Genomic DNA, 23,801 nt, shown 5'->3' on the forward strand with positions numbered 1-23,801 from the left:
TCGAATAAGATAAAAAAAATGCCAACAGATTCAGTCTATAGCCATAAAGGAAATTTTTTCTTGAGTGACTGTAACAACCCCACATATTTTACACTCAGTGACATCACTCACATCTGGATGTCTACAAGGAAACACTGATGTGATAAAGGTGTCCGCTGATAAGTAGGGAAGATTTATATAAGCCTTTCTGAGAATCGAGTTATCAGATTTATAGATCTAAAAAGCTGTCAGATAAAATGAAAACAAATTCACCAAAAATTGTGAGGGCCATTTGTTTCAGACTCAGTTTACAAAGTCAGATATCAGGATTGCAAATAGGGCAAGGAGATATTTTTGGTGCTTCCAATTCTTCAAAATTGGAATCACTCTTATGGGGCTCTCTGGGGCTTTATCATAAGTCTCTTAAAGCAGAACTGTTCTAGTTGCCCATAGCAACCAATCAGAGCTCAGCTTCCATTTTATAAACAGTTTTTTATAAAATAAAAGCTGAGCTCTGATTGGCCTCTAAGCAGTTTTTCCTAGATGATTAGCTAGTCCCACCAAATTTGACACATCTTCTATGTCTGGCCACCTTACCCATGTAATGTTCATGGGATTTGGAGGTTCTGCATAGATCAACATTAATAAATCATAGTGGAGAAACAATATTCTAGAAATTTTTCCATCTACCTCCAAGTTCAGCAGATCCATAGATTGAGATGACAAACAAAAAGAATAAAAATTATAAAAAGAGAACAGAAAGAAATGGATTAAAAAAAAGCACACATTGTATAGTAGGCAGTTTTTAGAGACTTCTTTCTAAGACATAATTGCATATTTGCTTAGGGAATATCAAACTGGTATTTTCTTACTAAGTATACTGCATTGGAATTGTACGTTGCACTGAAACCTGAAATAACATCCACAACATTTATGGTACAACTAATTTATAGTACCTTGCAAAAATAACCCAACAGAGATAGAAGTTAAAACAAAATCAGTCTATCTTTAAGCGGCACAGGTATTTACCACACGATTTGAGACAATTTACAAGAACAGGAAATTGCAGTTTAAAACTATGAAATGCAGTATAAAAGTATAATTGTTTGGCAATAACTCCTGAGAATAAGGAAGCCATTCAATATTGTATATGTTTTGAGTAATATTTTGGCAAGAGGCCTTTACAGGCTACTGAAACAACATAATAAAATCCAACTTTATTTCACATTTATTGTAAGACTTTCCACATTTTTATTGGAATACATAGCTGGAAAGTCAGATACGATAAACAGTATGATTTTGATTTGTGTTTTAATGAAGTTTTTGTTTTGCTTCGCAGATAGAAAAAATATCACAGAATCTGTTTCTGTCAAACTAATATTACCTACCGAAGCTGTAACGCAAAGTACTATAAGGAAAGTGGAAGTTGAACCAGTTAAAGTAACACCAAAGCCAAGTATACCTACAACACAACCGGCTGTAAAAGAAACGGTTGTAGAAGCTACTATACCAGTAAGTTCTGTGCAGGAGGTCACTAGTCAACCAAGCGAATCGTCCACTGACTCAGACAGAAGTCCTCTATTAATCATACAAGAACAAACAACATTGGGTCCGGAGATTGACAAGTCAGAAGCCACTGCAGTTCAAATAGAAGAGGACAAAGTACAGACCTCCGCTCCACAAGATACAGTAGCACCATCAGAGAGCTCCATTGTAGAGAAATCTCCAGAAACTGAAGGTGTCCAGCCAACTGGTGACATTAAAGATGTTCAATCGCCAACCGAGGCCAGCCGTGAGTTTGCACCGGAGGCCACAAGTGAAATCCCTGTTGTAACATTGAAACCAGAAGACACAGCTGAAACATTCAGCCCCATTACATTGACTAAAGAAGTCCTACACTTAAGTTCTCAACCTCCCAAAGAAACTTTGGAAGCCAAAAGTGCAGAAATTATTCCAACAGTTATTTTTCCACATGAGGCTACTGAAGACATAGATGAAATAGCCTCCACATCTACTGTTGCTGATTTGAGTGGTTCTGATTCTGCCGGGGTGTCACAGCCAAGTTCAGAGCAGGTCAGCTTCACTACAAGGGAATCATTGACACCCCAAGAACCTGAGGTTTCCAGTATCCAGCCTGAGGTGGATGTTGTCACAGTATTTAAACTGTCTCCTGAAACAAGCAAGCCATCCTTAGAAGAAGGTATCACTCCACCTTATGAGAGAGAAACATCTCCCAGACAAGCTACAGAAAGCCCAGATATAGACACAGCAACATTGTCAAAGCAGTATGTAGATGCCACAGAGAAAGCGGAAGAGGAGACTTCTCAGTCAGAAACTACAACTGACCAGGTTGTAACTGCAGGAGAGCAAGATTACACAACTATCACACCCAAAGAGACCCCTGCTGAAAGTGAAAAACCAATACCAGTGGAGGTGGTGGCTACTTCTGCCTCAGAGGTATCCGAAGTAACAGTAGATGCTACTGATAAAACCTCATCATTCCCACCTGAAGGTACTGTAACTGAAAAAGCTGCAATGTCTCTTTCTCCATTTGATAAAACGGAAGGGTCTGGAATATTAGAGGAACCCGAAGAACGAATTTCAGTAGTTCCAAAATATATCACATCACAAGCAACCTTAGAAAAAGTTTCAGAAGATGTAACTGTGGCCCCTGAAGAGAAAGCAGTAGATACAGCAACCAGTGTACCTGAAACACAAGAGATCCAGACATCCAAGATATCTCTTCAATCTGAGCCAGTATCAGACACATTTACTCTTCCACCAACAACATCTGAAGCTTTAACAGAATCAGTAACAAAAGAAAGTTCAGAATCGGTTCAACCTCTAGACTTGACTTCTGAAGGAAGTGGCCTAGATCAAGAGGAGGCAGTACCAACTGTAACAGACAGAATCCAAGACGTTACAGAGGTGAAAGAGACTGCCACTATCCCTACAGAGACCCCTGCAGAAGAGAAGACATCTCAAAGTTTAATCTCAGAAGATGGAGCAGATGTAGATGTCACAGAGGACCAAAGGCAAGAGACAACTACTGCTCCTCGTACTCCATCAGAGGTAGTCCAGTCTATCACTGAAAGAGATGGAACTGTACAGCCTGCGGTCACTATCAGTTCTGAATCTGATGACAGTGCTGTAACCAAAAAGGCCATTACAGATTTGCAATCAGAAGTAGAAGGGTCATCGGAGGTAGAAGACAAAAGTCTTCCCGCTACAGAATCGGTATCAGCAACAAAGCTTCCACCCACTCAATATGTTACTGAAGCAGTTCTGTCTTCATCCGAAACCCCCCTGGTCACAGACGAGTTGGATGTAGGATCCAAACTTGTATTAACAGATGCCCCTATATCTGCAGTGACTGATAAAATAGCAGAAGTTGCACCTACTGTCCCTGAAGAGTCTGTAGATCTGCGCACAACAATATTACCTCCACCTATTAGCACTCAAAAGCCCCTGCTGATCAATGGGGAACCTGATGAAGACACCAGTAAACAAACAGAAGTAATTGATGAATCCGTATCTCCTGTGAAAACCACAACCGAATACGACATGACAAGTAAAAAGGCAGAAGGAGAAATTGATTCAGAATTTCTGACAAGTGCTGAAAAACCATGTGAGGACCCGACAGGTGTGACACCAACAGGATCTACTGAAGATATCCAGCTTCCTCCATCTATCAATGTCCTTGTTGTTGATGTTCCCGAAAACTACACAGGTACAACTAAGATTATTTACCTTAACAGGCATTATAATGTAAAGTAATCTAATGTATTTTAAAGGAAATGTGTGACTTTGAAAACAGAGTCTCACCTGCAGACAGCATGTTATAGAGCAGGAGGAGCTGAGCAGATTGTACATATTGTGTTATCTGTATGCAGTATGTTATAGAGCAGAGGGAGCTGAGCAGGTTGTACATAGTGTGTTATCTGTAGGCAGCATGTTATAGAGCAGGAGGAGCTGAGCAGATTGTACATACCGTAGTGTTCTATCTGGAGGCAGCATGTTAAAGAACAGGAGGAGCTGAGCAGATTGTACATAGTGTGCTATCTGTATGCAGCATGTTATAGAGCAGGAGAAGCTGAGCAGATTGTACATACAGTAGTGTTCTATCTGTAGACAGCATGTTATAGAGCAGGAGGAGCAAAGCAGATTTTTCAGAATGTCCTATATAGATGTAGCATGTTACAGAACAGGAAGAGCTGAGCAGATTGTATATATTTTCCTACATGTAGGTAGCATCTTTTAGAGCATATTTAGCTTAGAAGATTGAGATATCATTTGTGACTTGGTATTGGTGGGCAGTCCCATCAGGGATTGACAACTTCTCTGTAGTAAATTTCTACCTGTAATTCACATTTTTGAATAACATTTTATTGATTAAAGGGTCATCAGGTTTTACTCCACTAAACTACCACCCGCCTCAGGTAGAGGAGGAAATGTCCTTTCTAGAATTCCCTATTTAATGTAAAATTTCACCTGTTTACCTATAACAAATCTCCTCCAAAATTAGGCAAATATGACTTCTCACCTGATTTTGACATGAGATGAGTCAAGTTTAGTGGTTGCAGGGGTAGTGTAGCTTCAGAAACCTTTATCTTCTTTTCCATAACTTTCAGATCACATAATATGGTTCCGTGAGATACAGAACCAGAGCTACTGGCATCTACAGACATAGTCGGTGTTGCAAGCTGATTTTAAAGATTCAGTTCCCGCCTATTTTTAAACTGCCTGTATGTCCAGCTCACAGAACCTTTAGATAAGATTCATATCTTTAACATGACACTAAAAGCATGTTTCTAGGTCCTATAGAACAGAAGATAGGGGCATCTGAATTGACTCTACCCCTGCAACCACTAAACTAGACTCGTCTCATGTCTGATGAGAAGCGTCATAAGTGCCTGACTTTGGAGGAGATTTTTTATGCGTAAACAGGTGACATGTGACATAAAAGTAGCAAATCTAGAATGGACATTTCATCCGCTACCTTAGGGGGATAGTAGTTAAGTGGGTCAGAACCTGTTGACAGGCTCTCTTTAAGTGTAAACAGAAAACTGTTTAGTCAGGATAGAACATATGAGATATATCTGTTGTATACAGTATACATTTCTTAGTCCCATGGAGATGCAGGTACATGATCTTATAGGATATTATAGGCTATATATATTGAATGCATGTGTAAAGAAGAGAGGGCTAGATGAGCTGGTTAGGGTTAGACACGTCTATGTATCTAGTATTGTATTGTTCACACTTGTGGTCCACATTTTGTATTTTGTGGACCTGCTGATGTTTGGAAGTGCTTTTGGTAAACCGGTCATATACTTAAAATTAATGTAAAATCACACAGTAGGACAACAGGTAGGCCAACATCTACAATGAATAATGGTGTCTAGACTGAGGAACCTATGTGAGGTCATAGCCGAATTGGAGTTTTGGATTTCATACCTGATACTTGTGTTCACAAGATGGTTGGGTTGTCTTAAAGTGGTGTTCTCTGCTATCCCTATTCTGGACACATGAATGCTTGGCATGTATACAGTATATGGGAAGGGAGTCAGGAGGGACAGCTGTCACCTGACAACTACTCAGAGTATATGGCTAGATATAGTGTTTAGGTTTTACAGGGCAACAGTTTGTGCTATTGAACCCTAGAGATACATTTATTCTATGACTCCATATCAGGCAACCAACCATGAAGCCTATTAAAGGGTCCTTTGCCCACACATATGGCACATATATTAACATGATTTGCCGTAGCTTGTGGATTGGTAGAGATTAGTTATCCTAAGAGGTCAGACCATGGGATGCTTATCGGGCTTATGGATGGTGTGAGGGACCAGCGATCCCCACTGATCAGACTTCAATATCATATAAAATCAATACGCCATAAACGTTATTTGTGGGAAAAACCCTTTAAACTCCTCCAATTAGGGACATAACAGGTGATGATCACGTAAAGTAGCTGCTAAGGAGCGAAAAAGTTTTACAATGCTGGGAGTTATGTTACTGGCAGCCTCTTATAGTCCTGGCGTCTGAGGGGTATTTAGAAACTTGTCACTACTGGATTTTACTGACTCTCCCACCACAGAATAGATTTTGCTGGGGCACTGGATTGGATTTACAGCTTAGACAAAAAACGTTCATAAAACGCTCTGAATAGACCAATTCTTTTCTCTTCACCGCGGTATTGAAAATGCTTAACAAGCCGAAATGTCTTTTATGAGATCGCCCGTCTTCTTTCACAAGTGAGGGGGCTTCGTTTCGATAGTTTTACCATATTTTAGCGTCTTTTGTAGGCTTCCTTAGAGACAAGGATGTGTTGCTATTATACAACATACAGTTCTTAGAATATATACACAATCCTTCCAATCTTTTGTGCGTTGCTAAGGAAACCCTCAATGTTTTCGGCAGTGATTACACACTTGAAGTATTCTTTAGCGCCTTTTTACTCCCGCGGTGTATAGAGCCCACCATTGCTATACAATTGTCTCAAGCAACTGGTGGCCTCCTAGGACTGCATTTACCAGCATGGCTTCCTACTCTATAACAAAGTATGTTTTATAGCTCACGGAGCGAGACATTTGTAAAACATTAATAATATAAGGATGTATTAAGCATCTAAGTCTAAATGAGGATCAAATCTTTTCCTTTTATTTTGTTACTAGAATTGTTGTTTTAAGAATTGGTCCAATGTTTAACTTTCTTAGGGGAAGTCACGGTTAGGCAGCATATAGGCATAACTAACATAGGGTCTATCTGGGCGTAAACATGTCGCCTTTCATCTCACTTTCCCACACTAGTGTTGGTACTTTTCATGCCTGAGATGCTTGGTTTAATATTCATGTCCAGGTGAAGGGAGCTTCTCGAAAGCAATTACTAACCATTAGCCTGGAGGATGGGAAATACAGATGTGAGCTTCCCTTTGAAATCAGAGATCAATTGTTTGACAACTTTGACTTCTGTTTGCATTGAGTAACAGTTTACAGAAAGACATTATCATTGTTTACAGGCCGTCATCGTTCAGTGACCCTACTTTGCTCTTTATACTTCACACTTGTTGAGTCAAAGTGCGATTACATGAGAAAAGACAAGCAAATATATCAACAATTGTGTACAATCAAGTTCTGTACGTAATAGGGGACATTTAGAGAATACAATTTTCGGTTCGTGGATTCAGTACGAATTGGTTACTTTTCAAGTGCCAAAGCGATTCCGAATCTTTTCTGCTTTGCTTTGGATGAATCTTTTCAAACGGCGGCTACTAATACTAGCATTTATCCCAGAGCTTAGGTAGGAGCGACGACATAGGGTAAATGGAAATTTTTTTAAAAAAAAGAACAAATCAAGGAAGGAAATTTTGATGCAAAGAGCAGGTTATATATAGGGGGACTTGAGGGTGTTATATACCAATGTCCAGGACAATTGGAGCAAATCTAGTTTTTTTTTTGGCACACTGCAAATAGAATAGACTTAAAGGGGTTGTTTGATTGCAAAAAAAGTCATTTTTTTAAATGTACAGTAACATGTTCAACATTTCTAATTATTTACATTATTTGTGAAAATTGGCAAAATCTATGTTTAAGAGCAAGTTATATGTAGAGGGGGACTAGAGGGTGTTATATTCCATTGTCCAGGACAATTGGAGCAAAATTGATTCCTACCCATATAAAATCTATTGTAAATTTTGGCACAGCTTAAAAAATCATTACCATAGTTTTTTTTTTTTTTAAATATTGTTGGTACATTTTAGATTGGGTTTTTTTAGATGGATTTTTTCTTTTACATTTTGTCTTTAAAATATATTTTTTTAAGTTTGAAGGTCAACATTTGGGCCATTTTATCTTAGATAGTGATTGCCTAGTTATCATATGACTTTTTTTTTGGTATTTTTAAGTCAATTTGTACCATTAGCCAGTGCTTCAAACCATTACATCTTTTTAAAAAGATAATTATTTTTTTTAAATTACTTTACATTTGTTGTAGTTAAACTACTCTTTATTAGTAGTGACCGTATACCTTCAATACAAATTCATATTTTTAGTCATTTCACAGGTATCCCTTTTGGTCTTACCGTACACATGCATGCTCAACCACTTCTGGGCAACTGTGGAAGAGCAAAGGGACATGATTGTCTCAATTTAAAAAACCCAATCCTTTTTCTTCCACAAAAAATGAGTGCATTTGCCTCACTTTTATTACTTCAATTTACTGGGGCTACATAAGAGATAATAAATACTAAGGAAATTTGGATCATGTTGGTTCTGTCAAAACCCATGGGACTTGCTATGAGGTGTCTCTGTGTTGTAATGGTCTATGTGACATGGAGCTTTGGAAAAATTCCTGACCTAAAGTTTTTTTTCCCCGGAGATATTGGCTATCCCATACTTTATAATTAGACCTTCTGAAGGGGCACATGAGAATCCACCAAACAATTTGTAATGTGATCGTTTGAATGTGAAATCCCACTTCATAAGATGGTGCAAGTCTGTCCCAGTATATACACATCTATTACATAAAGTGCTTCCCAGGTTATAAAGCCCCTATGGAAAACAGATGTCTGGATGTGTTGTATCTACCGGCACAGGTGTCTGTTTTCCCTTCCAAGCCAATAATCTATTTAAACCATTTCTTGTGGGAAGGGCGTCATTTAAAAGCACTTTGTACGGAGAGACTGGGGATTTCTGTGCTTGGTGCAATAGCCAAGTACTTGGAAATAATAAGGTGACTGCCCACCCAGACATCATGTAATTTTATCAGACACACTTATTATATTATTCAGATCCCATGCAAATTTCAGGAAAAAAAAGTGGCTACAACCTATTTTTTGGCACATTGCAAATGGAATAGACTCAAAGGGGTTGATTGGAGAAAAAAAGTTATTTTTGTTTTTGAAATGTAAAGATTTTCAAGAATTCTAATAATTTACATTATTTGTCAAAATTAGTTCAATTTCAACCATTCTAACACAGGCATAGAGTACACCCACAGCATAAAAGCAGTACTCCCACAGCATACAAGCATAGAGTACTCGCACAGTATACAAGCAGTACTCTCACGGCATAAAAACAGTACTCCCACAGCATACAAGCATAGAGTACTCGCACAGTATACAAGCAGTACTCGCACAGCATACAAGCAGTACTCCCACAGCATACAAGCATAGAGTACTCCCACAGCATACAAGCAGTTCTCCCACAGCATACAAGCATAGAGTACTCCCGCAGCATACAAGCATTACTACCACAGCATACAAGCAGTACTCCCACAGCATACAAGCATAGAGTACTCCCACAGCATACAAGCATAGAGTACTCGCACAGTATACAAGCAGTACTCGCACAGCATACAAGCAGTACTCCCACAGCATACAAGCATAGAGTACTCCCACAGCATACAGGCAGTACTCCCACAGCATACAAGCATAGAGTACTCCCACAGCATACAAGCAGTACTCCCACAGCATAAAAGAAGTACTCCCACAGCATACAAGCAGTACTCCCACAGCATAAATGCAGTACTCCAACAGCATACAAGCAGTATCCCCACAGCATACAAGCAGTAGTCTCACAGCATACAAGCATAGAGTACTCCCACAGCATACAGGCAGTACTCCAACAGCATACAAGCAGTACTCCCACAGCATACAAGCATAGAGTACTCCCACAACATACAAACAGTACTCGCACAGCATACAAGCAGTACTCCCATAGCATACAAGCAGTACTCTCACAGCATAAAAACAGTACTCCCACAGCATACAAGCATAAAGTACTCCCACAGCATACAAGCAGTACTCCCACAGCATACAAGCAGTACTCTCACATCATACAAGCAGTGCCCCCACAGCATACAGGCAGTACTCCCACAGCATACAAGCATAGAGTACTCCCACAGCATCCAAGCAGTACTCCCACAGCATACAGGCAGTACTCCCACAGCATACAAGCATAGAGTACTCCCACAGCATACAAGCAGTACTCCCACAGCATAAAAGAAGTACTCCCACAGCATACAAGCAGTACTCCCACAGCATAAATGCAGTACTCCAACAGCATACAAGCAGTATCCCCACAGCATACAAGCAGTAGTCTCACAGCATACAAGCATAGAGTACTCACACAGCATACAGGCAGTACTCCAACAGCATACAAGCAGTACTCCCACAGCATACAAGCATAGAGTACTCCCACAACATACAAACAGTACTCGCACAGCATACAAGCAGTACTCCCACAGCATACAAGCAGTACTCTCACAGCATAAAAACAGTACTCCCACAGCATACAAGCATAAAGTACTCCCACAGCATACAAGCAGTACTCCCACAGCATACAAGCAGTACTCTCACATCATACAAGCAGTGCCCCCACAGCATACAGGCAGTACTCCCACAGCATACAAGCATAGAGTACTCCCACAGCATCCAAGCAGTACTCCCACAGCATACAAGCAGTACTCCCACACACTGCAGTCTGTGATGTTGTAAAGGTGGCTGGCTGTCTAGTTCAGGTTATGAGCTAAGCCAGCCACTTTCCTTATCATGGCTGATGTAGAGACAGAGAAGGATCTGCTTTACCTAATAAACATTGCCAAACAGCCTTCATCATGTCACTGACACAGAGACGGCGGAGCTCAATGCTTATGTCAAAGCCGAGTATCCACTGAACTTTTAGGATTATTAACATAGAACAACCCTATAATCTTACACAAATAAAGTATATTAGCAAGTTTAATTATTCTGAATTACACGAACTATAACTTTTTCCGGCTATCGAACAAGCCCTTTAAAAGGCATTTCTAGTTAGAATCATTATTCATCCCTCTGAGAGCTATAATATAAAATATTTAATCTGGGTCTGCACAGTATTCTAATAGTCGTAATAATTGGTGTTTTACATTAAAATTTACACTTTTTGTATCTGAAATGGTGAGTAATGCAGAATGGGAAAAGACAGGGATCAAGGCATGCTAGGGTAGGGATCATGGCAGGCTCGGGCAGGAATCAAGGCAGTGATCAAAGCAGGCTAGGACAGGGATTAATGCAGGCTGCCGCAGGGGTCAAGGCAGGCTGGGGCAGAGCTCAAGGCAAGCTGTGGTGGGGTCAAGGCAGGCTGGGACGGGGATAAAGGCAGGCTAGCCATGGAGCAGGGAACAACTCAGGCTGGAGCAGGGATCAAGACAGGCTGGCACAAGGTTCTAGGCATGCTGGGGCAAGGATCCAGGCAGGCTTCAGCAGGGTTCAAGGCAGGCTAGGGTAGGGGTCATGGGAGGTTGGGGGAGCGGTCAAGGCAGGCTCGGGTAAGGGTTACGGCAGGCTGGAACAGGGTTGAAGGCAGGCTGGAGCAAGGGTCAAGTCAGGCTGGGACAGGGATAAAGACAGGCTGGGGCAGGGGTTACGGCAGGCTGTAGCAGGAATAGTGGTTGGCTAGGGCAGGGAACAAGGCAGATTTTGGGCAGGGATCAATGCAGACTGGAGCAGGGGTCAAGGCAGGCTGGGGCAGAGAACAACACAGGCTGGTTCAGGGATCAAGGCAGGCTGGGGCATGGATCAATGCAGGCTGGGGAGGGATAAATGAAGGCTAGGGTAGTGGTCAAGGCTGGTTGGGGCAGGATTTAATGGTAGGTTCGGGCAGGGATCAAGGCAACTTGTCCAAAGGAGGAGGATACATTGGATTGTCAGATTTGTTGTAAGTTGTACTAGAAAACATAATAACTCATTTTTAGTTTAAGTTCAGTTTTTTAGTTTTTGAGTCAGGTGTATCACCTTCATGAATATTATTGCTCTTTATAAATAATATAGTATATTGTATTTTATCTAGTGTTACTCCATACTACTCCAAGCATAATATAGATGACAGCAAGAAAATAATTTAGGAAATTAAGATGCTAAGATATCAGAAATGTATACTATATATATATATATATATATATATATATATATATATATATATATTTTATATTTTGTGACAAAATATATAATTATGAAGACAAGTAAAAAGAAAGAAAGCCCAAATGTTCCAGTACATTAATTTGCCTTGTAAATATGGGACAAATAATGATGTTGCAGACGCCTCAACTCATTGCTTGACAATGTTGTCTGCTTTGCTCTGTTGTCCTCGTCTATCATATTCACTCATAGTAAATATCACATGTATTAACTTCATTAACTATATTTACAGTTCATTGGTAATAATGCAGCCACATATACATGTACATTAACACATTCACAAGTTAAAATCATTATTTGTTTTTCAACAGGATCAGTGGACCACCTCCTTCAAAAATTGGGTATACCAGTACATAATGCTACTGACGATTCCAGTGAATATCCTTTCATTGAAATTTTACCACCTATTTTAACTTCTTCCGAGGAGGAGACTGACTGTGACAATGCCACTGCTGCTGCTACATCCCCATCTTTAAAGTTTATTAATGGAAAGCAAGAAATAACACCAGAACCAAAACACTCAAAAACAGAGGAGGCCAAAGGAGAACAGATTGAAAGTGTTACACCATCCTCAAATGTATCTGCTACTCAGCTGAGTGAGGTAACTGAGCAAAGTGTACTTCAGACCGATGGCCCAGAATATACTTCTGTGGAAAGTCAAGAACCTGAAGCAAGCGGTGATGTAGAAATTAAAGTTAAAGATTTACCTACTACTCAACCAACTTTACAAGTTGAGGATTTAACATCAAAAGAACCAGAAGAAGTTTTCCAACCAAGTTCTGCAAAAGACTTAACTATATTCACAATAGAGTCATCCGGTGATGAAGAATCTGATGTTCCTTTAACAATTACTTCTAAGCCAACTATCATTATTCCCGAGAGTTTGAGACCAGAAACACCAGATGTGTCTTTTAAGCCATCTCCAACTCAAGAACTTCCCGAAATTGTAACACAAGATGCATCTTCAGTATCAATTCTACCGACAACTAAAGTAATCCTAACAGAGGATGCTATAACTGGTACTGATTCACCAGTAGAACTGGGTGTTGCAACTACTGGTCCACTCAGACTTTTAGAAGCTTCAACTGCACTGCTGTTCCCTGAAGGTTCTGGGGATGTGGATGAGACAGTGTCCATTGTTAATGTTACAACACCAGTGCAGGTATATAGAGAAACGGAAGAAGTCAAAACAGAGGCCACTGTTGAAACAAAGATTGTTGTGTTTACAGAATCTTCCAAAGTTCAAGAAGTTCCATCTGAGACAACCATATCCCCATCTGTTGTCGAAGTTGTAGAAGTCAGTACTGCAGTTACTGAAGTTAGTGAAGAAGACAGCATTTCAACTAAAGCATCAGATACATTCCAACTGATTGATGAAACAGAGGGATCAGCTACAGATCTACCTGTTGTAGAAGTACAAACTACTGAAACAAGTCAGACCATAGCAAAATCTCCTTCTACAGAGACCACCCTTATTGATCCTACTGCAACAGTGCAGAGTTTAGCTGAGAGTGAATACGTTTTAAGCACATCATCCCAAGTCGAAACAGAAAAGATTGATTCAGATACTGCAGAGACATCTGCTACAGAAGAACAAACCAACATTGTACCTGATACCTCAACTAAAGAGAAATATATCCCAGAACAAACAAGTACACCATTACTGTCTTCTGAGAGTGCTGCTACATCAAAACCAGAAAGAACTGATGATAAGGATGTATTAACAGATGACATCACAGAGTCAGGTGATACTGAACTGCCATCAACCAGTGTAGATGACATCATAATATTTAGTACACCGAGAGCAAGACTCACTACAGGTGACCAAGTCACATCTTCTGTGGAAGACACTTTTGCTCCTACAGCCACAAAAGATTCAGTCTCAGAAAAAATCAGTACCATGTCACCTTTTGCGATTGAGGGATCTGGGGAAGAGATAATTTTTACTACTAAGCCTTTGGAAGATGTAAAAAGTGAAATAGATACTTCCCAACTGTATACAACACCATCTTCCATTATTGTCGAGGAGTCAAAAAAATTAATATCACCTGAAACAACAGTGGACTCTTTTGGCTCTGATCTTTTTGAGTCAACCACTGATACTATTTCAGCAAGTACCCCAAAAGAACTTCAGCTTGAGACAGAGACAGAAAAGTTGTTTGAAACAATATCTAGCTCATCTCCTTCCACCATAGCACCTGAATCTATAGAAAGTGCTAAAGTAGAAGTCACATCAGCACCATCTCTTACTGAGACTACAACCACAATTGTTAGCACTGCTTCTCTATTCACTGAAGAAGGCTCTGGCGATGAAGAAAAACTGTCTACAGTTGAATCCAAAGCTACACCAGAACCAGAAGATACAACTACAGCTTTGCCAACTATTGAACTGTCAAAGAGTGTGGAAGAATCCAAAACTGAATCTGAACCAGAAGCATCCTCAACTGAAACACCACAGTCTATTATTCAGTTAGGCACAAAAGAAACAAAAACATCTGAACATGAAATTTTGGAGTCAAAACTTACACCTGTGTCTTCCATCAGTCCTCCAGAGGTGATCACAGAGGTTGCTTCTCAGCTGATAGCCACAAGTGATGCAGCAACCTCTGAATTTGGCTCAGGAGGAGATGAGGATATATTGTTTACAACTACTTCAATCAGGGCAAGTACTGTTATGTCAGAAAAACTTACAGAGGATGCCAGTGCTGTGCCAACTGAGGGAGCCATACTAAGTCAGAGAACATATGCCAGCCCTGCCACTCTAAAAGACATAATAACCGCCAGTTCACTATTCACTGAATTGGGCTCAGGAGACATTATTCAGACCACTTCTTCAGGTAAACCAGAGACAACTTTCCCACCTACAGAAGAGGAAGATTTGCAGACTACAAAATCACTCCAGTTAGTGGAGCAAATCAGCACCTTATCATCATTAGTTGAATCTGGTTCCGGCGTAGAAGAAGATTTGTTTAGTACATCTGCTCCTAGTAGTGAAATAACACAGACTCAGCAACCACAACCTTCTACTCCTATTACTACAGAACGTGCAGAGACGATAGATTCTGAGTCATCTCAGGCAGAAGTTAAAACAAGTAGTGTCATCACTGATCAGCCTGGAGATATCATAGAGTATAGCACTGTCTCAACACCACAGAGGCTCACTGAACCTGATGATCTGGGCTCTGGTGACCAAAGTGAGATATCAAGTCCGGTATCAACATCCGCCATTGTTTCTGAAGAAGTTTCTACAGTAAGCTATGCTACTAGTCCTCAAGCAGGAGAAATAATTCAGCTAACATCTGAGAAACTGGAAACATTACAACCTGAACCCACAGCAGGACCTCAAATTACAGAAAAAACTGCAGTGGAAGTTACTGAAGCTATCAAGGTGTATACTGATGAAAGTGCAGGAACTACAGACTATACACCAAAAAAACCGGAAGTAACAGACTCACCACTAATTTCTGAAGGTTCAGGTGATGAAATGGAAACACCTACAGATTCTATACCTACCTCTGTTTCAGAAGAACAGGTTTCTACAGAAACTGTACCTACAACACAGACTGCTCTTGTTAGTGATTTACAAGATTTATCCCAAAAAACACAAGGACCAGAGTCACTGATCAGCCTTAGTCCAAGCACATCTCAGTTATTAACAGACGAAACAAAGCCATCAACAGAAGAGGTATTGCAAACCAAGGTGGTAACAACATCCCCTATAAGTGTTGAAGATGAAAAAGAGTTTATAATTGGTACTGGTAAAACAACTGGCTTAGAAGTGATAGAAGAAAGTACAATTAGTAGCATATGGAGTATCTCACAACCTCAGGATACAATAAGTGAAGTCATTAGCTCTACACCCATTCCATCTGAATTTCTTGTGGATGGGAAATCTAGTACACAGTTTAGTGAAGAACTTAAGTTGTCCACTTTGCAGCCAGATGATGCCTTGTATGTCACGTCAACTGTCACTGTAGCTCAAGAAAAAGTTATTTCCACAGAAAAAACTGATGATGAAGGCTCTGGAGATTTAGTTTCTGTTATCCTTACTACACCTGCAACAAAACTTTCAACTTTTACACAAGTGGATCTCCCTGATTCCAAATCTACTTCAACCAGCGAACAAGATGAGCAAGAAAATATCACACCCAGCTCTCAACTCTTGACTGATGACCAGCTTCCAGAAAGTGCTCAGGAAACAACCTCAGGTTTGTTGTCAACGACACAGCCCATTGACATTACATCATCAGCACTTGAAGAAGTTACTGACAAAACTGGTGCAGAGATTCCTGTAGAAGCCATTTCCACTGATAAAGCTACAATTTCATACAGAGTGATACCATCAACAGCTGAGCCAGAACAGACAGAGCCTTCAGAGCTATTTACAGAGCAAAGTTCAGGAGATGATATACTTACTGATGAGCCTTTAGTGGCTAAAGCCACCACTCTTGCTTCAATTAAAACAGATACTGATTCCGCTACAGTATCTCCAAAACCAGAAACTGAGCTTTCAACATCACAAGCTGAAGTTCAAACCCTAGCAGTAGTAAGTTCAGGTGATGATGTCTTTACTGAGGAACCTATTGTTGCAAAAGTTACTACACCTAGTTTAGTTGAAACAGATGCCGATTCTACTACAATATTCCCAGAGACAGCACAACCACATCTTCTAGTTGAGCTATCAACTTCACAGCAAACTGAGGTTCTCACACAAGCAGAAGAGAGTTCTGGAAGTGAAGCACTTACTGAGGAAGATGTACCTTTTAAAGTGACCACTTTAAGTCCAGTTCAAGTAGATGATTCTACTACAATATCTCCAGAGACACTGCAACCATCTCATCTTATTGAGCTTTCAACTCCACAACAAACTGAGGTTCAAACTGAAGGACCTCAAGATGTTACATCAAGGGAAGTAACAGAAGGTAGTGTCTCTGTCATGGAATCCAGAACAGTTCCCAAGGAAGACATTATACAACAGACAACACAGACACCAGTGAAGGAAAGTAGTGATGTTCAGCTCACAACAGTTAGTTCTGATGTTGAGAAAAAAATCACTGTTCCTTTTACTGATATATTTGAGGGTTCAACAGAGGGATCTGGCTCAGAGCTGCCGTCTATAGCTGTAGATGCAACTCAACAGTCGATTCAACCAAGTGAATTTGCTTCCACATTACCAGTTCCCATTGAGAAAGTTATTCAGTCAACCACTGCACCAAGTTCAGATATCACTGAACCTGTTTCAGATGAAACATCCACTACATCCACCATACTAATAATTGTTAGCAAGGAGCTGGATGATGTGACCACCACTGACCTAATAATAACTGAATCACCAAAGTCTGAAACCAAAACTGAAACAGATGTAGATGAACCTAAAGTAGATCAGGAAACAACAGAATCAACAATTGAAGCTTCAACAGACGAGGTATATTCTACATCTACAATAAGTGTAGATGCTAAAGACAAAGTTCAGTCTACCCCATCTGTTACATATAGTAAAGAGTCAGCTGATGTTCAGACTGAAACCTTAAAAGATAAAGTTGTCACAGATCAACCAGACTTGCAATTTGTATCTTCAGTCGGTCCTAAAGTCTCCACTGAAACACCTAAAGAGGAAATACTTAGCCCTGAATATTCCACAGAGGATACAGATGTTGTGATTGAAACCTCCAAGCAACCACAAGAATATGTAACTGAAAGTGTGAAGGACATTGTCCCTTCTGCTGCACCTTTTGAAGATAAAACATCAAGTGTTGAGGTAACAGAATCAGAAAGTATTGCAGCATTCACCGAAGAGCCTAGAGATCCTGTCACTGTCATTCTTGTGAACGGAGCATCAGATTATACAGGAAAAATTATTCCAAGCACTTTGCCTTCATCTGGTTCTGGAACCGACCAAGTTCGCTCAGGTCAAGAAGCTAGTGCAGATATTACTGCAACTTACAAACCAACAGGGGTTCAGTCAATTGATGCAACAGAAATCCCACCAGAACCTTCTGATGTCACTGAACAAATTCAGACAGAAACCTCCAGCCCATTATATGTTGATGGAGGGGAAATAGTCTCAATTAAGTCTGATATCTCAGAATCTACTGTTGAATCTGACATTGATACAGAACCTGAAGAGCAAACTACATCCGGCCCTTCACTGCTGATCTTCTCTACAGAAAGTATTGAGGTAGTACCTGTTGACCCTGATACTAGCTATGTTCAGCCTGAGGAGCAAACACAAGCACCCTCTCAAGTTGTTGGGCAAACTGAAGAGACTGTTATAGAGGAAACAAGAACTGAGGATACTCCTTTTGAAAGAGTTACACCACTGCCAGATCTTGACATCCAGATTTCCACTAGTAATAATGTTGATGGAACTGAACTTCACATAACAAGTAAGAAACAAGCATATTATCTTCTTCTTTTTTTCAGTTTTTGAGTAAATATTTAGAACATAAGGTTTATTTTTAACGTACAGGCTTGTTTGTGATCATTGCTGTATGTGTATGTCTATGTGTGTGTTTAGTGTTCATCATCACCTCTGGTATAAAGACAAAGTCAATAACTGTGTCAATGCTGTAGTCATTGTCATTGCTTGCTCAGCTTTACTGGCAATGTTTCTTCATCCATCTGTGCTCTATCATGTATATGTATGTATGCATCTTATTCATCAAACAAATTCATTTTTACATTTTAAAAATATTGCTCTAGAATTTTCTTTAGTTAAAGGGGTTATTCCCACCTATCAAGTTAGGCCCTATCCACCGGATAGGTGATCGGTGGAGGTCTCGGTGTGCTTGGCAATTGCCGTCCTGATGAATGAAGGAGAATGGACATGCACGGCCATCTGCTTCATTCATCTCCTGAAGTATCCTGTGGATAAGGCCTAACTTGATTGGTGGAAAACCCCTTTAAAGGGTCATATCCATTTATATTCAAATAAAAGCATAACTGCGGTCACCCCTGGTTAATGTGTCTAGATTGTATACCGTCATGTATGATAAGGTTTGTCCTATGCTGTACAACATGAAGCTAACAGCCTTGCTATCACCTCATTCCAGCCCAAGATCCTTGCAGGGAGAACCCTTGTCAGCAGGGAGGAACATGCTATGCTCGCGGAGGTTCCTCATATGTCTGCACATGTTTGCCTGGATTTACTGGAGAGCTATGTGAAATCGGTATGTTAATGATATTATATTTACATATATATATATACACATACATACATATTGCATATAATGAACATTGGAACATGTGTATCTATGCAAAAATTTTCCATAGTCTGCAGTACCGTTGAAGTTTGCCCAACTTTTTGAATTTAGAAAAAACTAAAGTTGCCAAATTGGTCTATTTCTTGTTGGTTCATTCTCAAATATACTGGTAAAAGTGGACATACATAGTATATATTCTGTATAGATGAACAGTGGGGCTTCAGAATTACAAAATGTTGGTAATTTTGGGGTAACTAAGAGGCAACACTTGTCCATCTCTCCATGTGGCTTCTCCCGTTCAGTCTCTATTAATGGGTTATTCTTACACAAATTCCATGTGGCTCTTTCCCAATATCATCATATAATACCCAAATTATATACTTCCTAAAATAATCATGCCAAAGACCACAACTTTCTTGGTGACTTAGTAGTGACATTCCAACCTCTCAGTTGACATGATGTTTATGTTATTGGAAGGGAGGTTGTTCCTGTATGGTCTCCATACCCCCTACTTTTATGATGAGTATGTAAATGCAGACCCCCTATACTTCACACTGAGCCTCATTTTGGTCTTAAATCCTAATTCCTGGCTCATTTTTTCCTCCAGATATTGATGAATGCCAGTCCAACCCCTGCCGCAATGGAGCTGCTTGCGTTGATGGCGTTAACTCATTCATGTGCATCTGTCTCCCCAGCTACTCTGGAGCCCTTTGTGAACAAGGTAAGGTAATAAAATAACAGCAAATTATCAGAAATGTCGATTTATCATACAAATTACAGTATCTAGGTCATCAATATTAACTTTCCTCTTCTGGCCACCATAAGTCTTTGTGGGGCTCAGGTCAGGTGAGCAAAACCAGCGGTCAATATCTTGTGACCATAATAACGTATATATATGCCATCATCATCCTTGGTTTTGTGTTTGAGATTTTTCACTAGACACATACAGTATAATACAGTCCTAAACGCTTAATTGACAAAGTCAGCTTTGAGGAACCATTTTGCTGGCAATGTAGGGTCATGGCCATTAAAACTGTATAACATTTATCAACATATGAGATCTTTGGTTACGACATGCACAGTTTTATTAGAAACACTTGTTTTTAGTGGGATATTTCCAAATCACATCTGCTTCATCAGTGAGATTTGGACAACTATTAATCTCCATGGGACTTTTAACCCTGTATTCTGTTTCCTAACATATTGTAAGACAACGATATGATACATTTTGTAATGTGTCAATTTCCTAATACAAACTGCAGTCTAATACTACATTGTCCCAACCAGCTTCCTTGCCTGAAAAGTGAAAAAAACCCATCTTTATTTCATTTAAGATCTTTCACTTCATGGATAATTTGACTTAATGAAGGAAGTAAGACTCCTCCTATAGTTTGTGAGAAGTCACATAAGAACAGCAGATGTTAAATTGTGCTAAAAGCAATGGATAGAATGGAAAACACATCCTATTCTGTAATATCAACAGCAACTTCATTATGTAAACTGCCTAAAGGTGTAAATCTGTGCAAAAACCATAGAAACTATCCAAATATTCCCGTTTCCTGGAGCCTGATTAGGGACGATTGGTTACTACATTCTTATTGTTGTAGCTTACAGCCTTAGTAAAAGGTATCGTCCCAGCCAACACCCTCTCCTTGATGGCAGTGCACTGGAAGTGGCAGTCTTGGCCACGAAGGTCACCTACATGTAAGAGGATATATCTGTTTATAACCAGCTTAAAGGAATTGTCCACTTTAGACAACCTCCTATCAGTGCATATCTTTCTTGGTGACTTGGTAGTTGTATAAAATCCCTAGACATCCGTATAATAAGAGAACTGCAGACAGTCCTATTAAAGAAGCATCTCGTTTTAATACAGACCAGTAGGACTACTTCCGTAGATGGTTAGAAGTTTCCTATTTTAACAGAATTTTGGGTTCCTCATCTCTGGATTTAATTTTTCCTTTACTTGAGGGCTCTGTAGTGGTTTGGGAACTGAGTAAGGTATCCCCGGCCAAATTTCCATCCAGCCAGACAAAATAAAGCTGTATTAGTGATGTAGACACTGTTGTCTGGCAGGAGACTACATTATGCCGCGTCAGTCCTGGATACATTGGAATGAAAGGACTGCCAAGGAGATTGATCATGTACCACGTTGTACCACAGGATGGGTGTGGGTTAATACTTAGATTAACTTTTACTACTTTCAGTTTGGTAAAAAAAATTGTATTTTACATAGTACAATAAGTGTTTTACGTCTTTGGTCTGCGCTCACACCTACAAGTGTCCTCAATGATCTCATGCGGAAAGCTGAGCAGCTTTTAATATTGCGCTGACATCAATGATACATTGTTATTTAGCTTTCTATAATGAAATATGAAGTTTTTTTCTTTTTACAGAAAAGCTAGGACATAAATATCCAAAATTCTAATTATTTGCTGCTTTGCATTTTTTTAGTTACATAGACCACGTTCTGCAAAATGTGCTAAGCTTGCAGAATTTATCACACCGAATCAGCTCTGTGTCCTCCCCTAGCAGATGGCGAGTTTTAGTGCTATACTTGCACAATTGTTCTGCATAAGCCATTACTTTTTGGAGGGCAAGAACACAGGTGCAGGGAATACAATGCATGTTATATTTGTGGAGTTGACACCGATAGACCTGCACTAGATAACTCTGTCAAGCCTTTTGACAAGCTACATGTGGCACAATATTTGCAACAGGTAGTAGACAAGTTGTCTGATATCGGCTTCCAAAATTAGAAGGCACTTGTGACAGAATGCTTACTATGTTATATAGGATTTTATGAGCTCAGCCTACAGTAAAGCAGAAAGTACTGCCTGTGACCCTTTCCAGTGAAACTTTGGTGCCTCGATGCATAACCTATAACAAGGCCCCCAGATATTGGCCATCACAAAAATGGGGCTCAATTGTAAAGGCAACTGCTGAATATTGCCCTCAGTATCTGTAACTTTCGATAGGGTATGATTACAGGTTTCTTCAACTGGTTGTAAAAGGTATCCCCATCTTCTAATCAGGGCCGGTTTTAGACAAAGTGGGGCCCTGAGCAATAATCAAAGTGGCGCCCCAAAATTAAACAATTTTATGAACAGTCACAGTCAGTTAGAGGCTCCTTTAGCCCTGCACAATAATAACACTTTGTAGTTACAAGCAGTAGTGTGGTAAGAATCTGTAATACGGGACTGTAGGAGAATTTTATAGCAAATAGACAGATGATGAGTAGATTGATGATTGATATAAATAATAGATATATAGCAAATATGAACGATTGTATAGATTTTTATATACATAAATATAAAGTGAATTATATATAGATAGCTAGATAGATGGTAGAAGATAGAGAGATATGAGAGATAGATACAGTAGTATAGAGATAGAAGATTGATTGTTTGATGGATAGATTCTAGATAGAAAATATATAGATAAATAATTACATTATTATTAGATTATTAGATTAGAATAGATTTTGGATATAAATAGATTAACGGTTAGATAGATATACAGATAGGAAATAGATAAATTATAGGTGGATTCGGGTCCGGCCGGGATTCATTAAGGCAGTTCCTCTGACGTCCACCAGGTAGCACTGCTGCGCTGAAGAGCATCGGAACGCACTCAAGTTCACCGGCCTATTCCTAGTGAAGATAAGTGCAAGCTCCGCGACACTTTTTTTTAAAAAAATGCTGCGTTTTTTCCGAATCCGTCGGGTTTTCGTTTGGCCACACCCCCCGATTTCCGTCGCGTGCATGCCAGCGCCGATGCGCCACAATCCGATTGTGTGTGCCAAAGTCCCGGGGCAATTCAGGGAAAATCGGCGCAAATCGGAAATATTCCGGTAACACGTCGGGAAAACGACCTTAGTAAATTACCCCCAATGTGTTTCTTGGAAACATTTAGAATAAAGGAACAGGATACATTGGTGCTTGCAACCTGATCTTTAGGTAAGGATGACCTTTGTCATTGGTACCAGAGTTTGGGCACCAAATTGGGGTTTGTGGTATTGTTCGGATATAGACAGGAGAAACAGGAAAATGGTGGCTACAGTAAAAAAATTGGTGCAAAAAAATTGGCACAAAAACAAACAAAAATAGTTTCATCTACATCAATACCGATATAATCTATGTGTAAGATAATATTTTCCTAATATTTTTCATTTTTAGACTCAGAAGTCTGTGACTACGGTTGGCACAAATTCCAAGGCCACTGCTACAAATACTTTGCTCACCGACGCACTTGGGATGCGGCTGAGAGAGAATGTCGTGTACAGGGAGGACACCTGACCAGCATCCTCTCACAGGATGAACAGAACTTTGTAAACCGTAAGTTCTGACCTAGAAGCTGAGCTGTTGTTTGACCATCTTTGTCCTATATATTTTTATAATTATTTTTCCTTTCTGATGTCGCTTGCTAAGGTTTGGGTCATGACTACCAGTGGATTGGCCTGAATGATAAGATGTTTGAGTATGATTTCCGCTGGACTGATGGCAGCACACTGGTAAGTACCTACATACATACTTAGGTTAACTGTATTTATATGAGAAGTGATATATGATGTGATAAAATGAAATAAAAGTAATAAAACTGTAGGGAAGATCTTTTGGACTTGCTAGTTAACAAGGCTTCTTTACTACAAGAATTGTGAA

General features: G+C 39.8%; 1 protein-coding gene across 2 annotated transcripts in view; it reads left to right on the forward strand.

Annotated features, from left to right (window-relative positions):
• Positions 1-23,801, forward strand: part of VCAN (versican) — a 72,722-nt gene that overhangs the window by 28,420 nt on the left and 20,501 nt on the right. The window contains exons 7-12 of one of the 2 annotated variants that reach the window (XM_072139410.1): positions 1,319-3,709; positions 12,250-18,324; positions 18,991-19,107; positions 19,748-19,861; positions 23,319-23,477; positions 23,571-23,653. In XM_072139410.1, coding sequence (XP_071995511.1) covers positions 1,319-3,709; positions 12,250-18,324; positions 18,991-19,107; positions 19,748-19,861; positions 23,319-23,477; positions 23,571-23,653 — 8,939 coding nt within the window. The remainder of the gene's footprint in view (positions 1-1,318; positions 3,710-12,249; positions 18,325-18,990; positions 19,108-19,747; positions 19,862-23,318; positions 23,478-23,570; positions 23,654-23,801) is intronic. The other variant, XM_072139416.1, reaches the window with a different exon arrangement.

The sequence above is a fragment of the Engystomops pustulosus genome, chromosome 1 (assembly GCF_040894005.1).
Source record: "Engystomops pustulosus chromosome 1, aEngPut4.maternal, whole genome shotgun sequence".
NCBI classification, from domain to species: domain Eukaryota; kingdom Metazoa; phylum Chordata; class Amphibia; order Anura; family Leptodactylidae; genus Engystomops; species Engystomops pustulosus.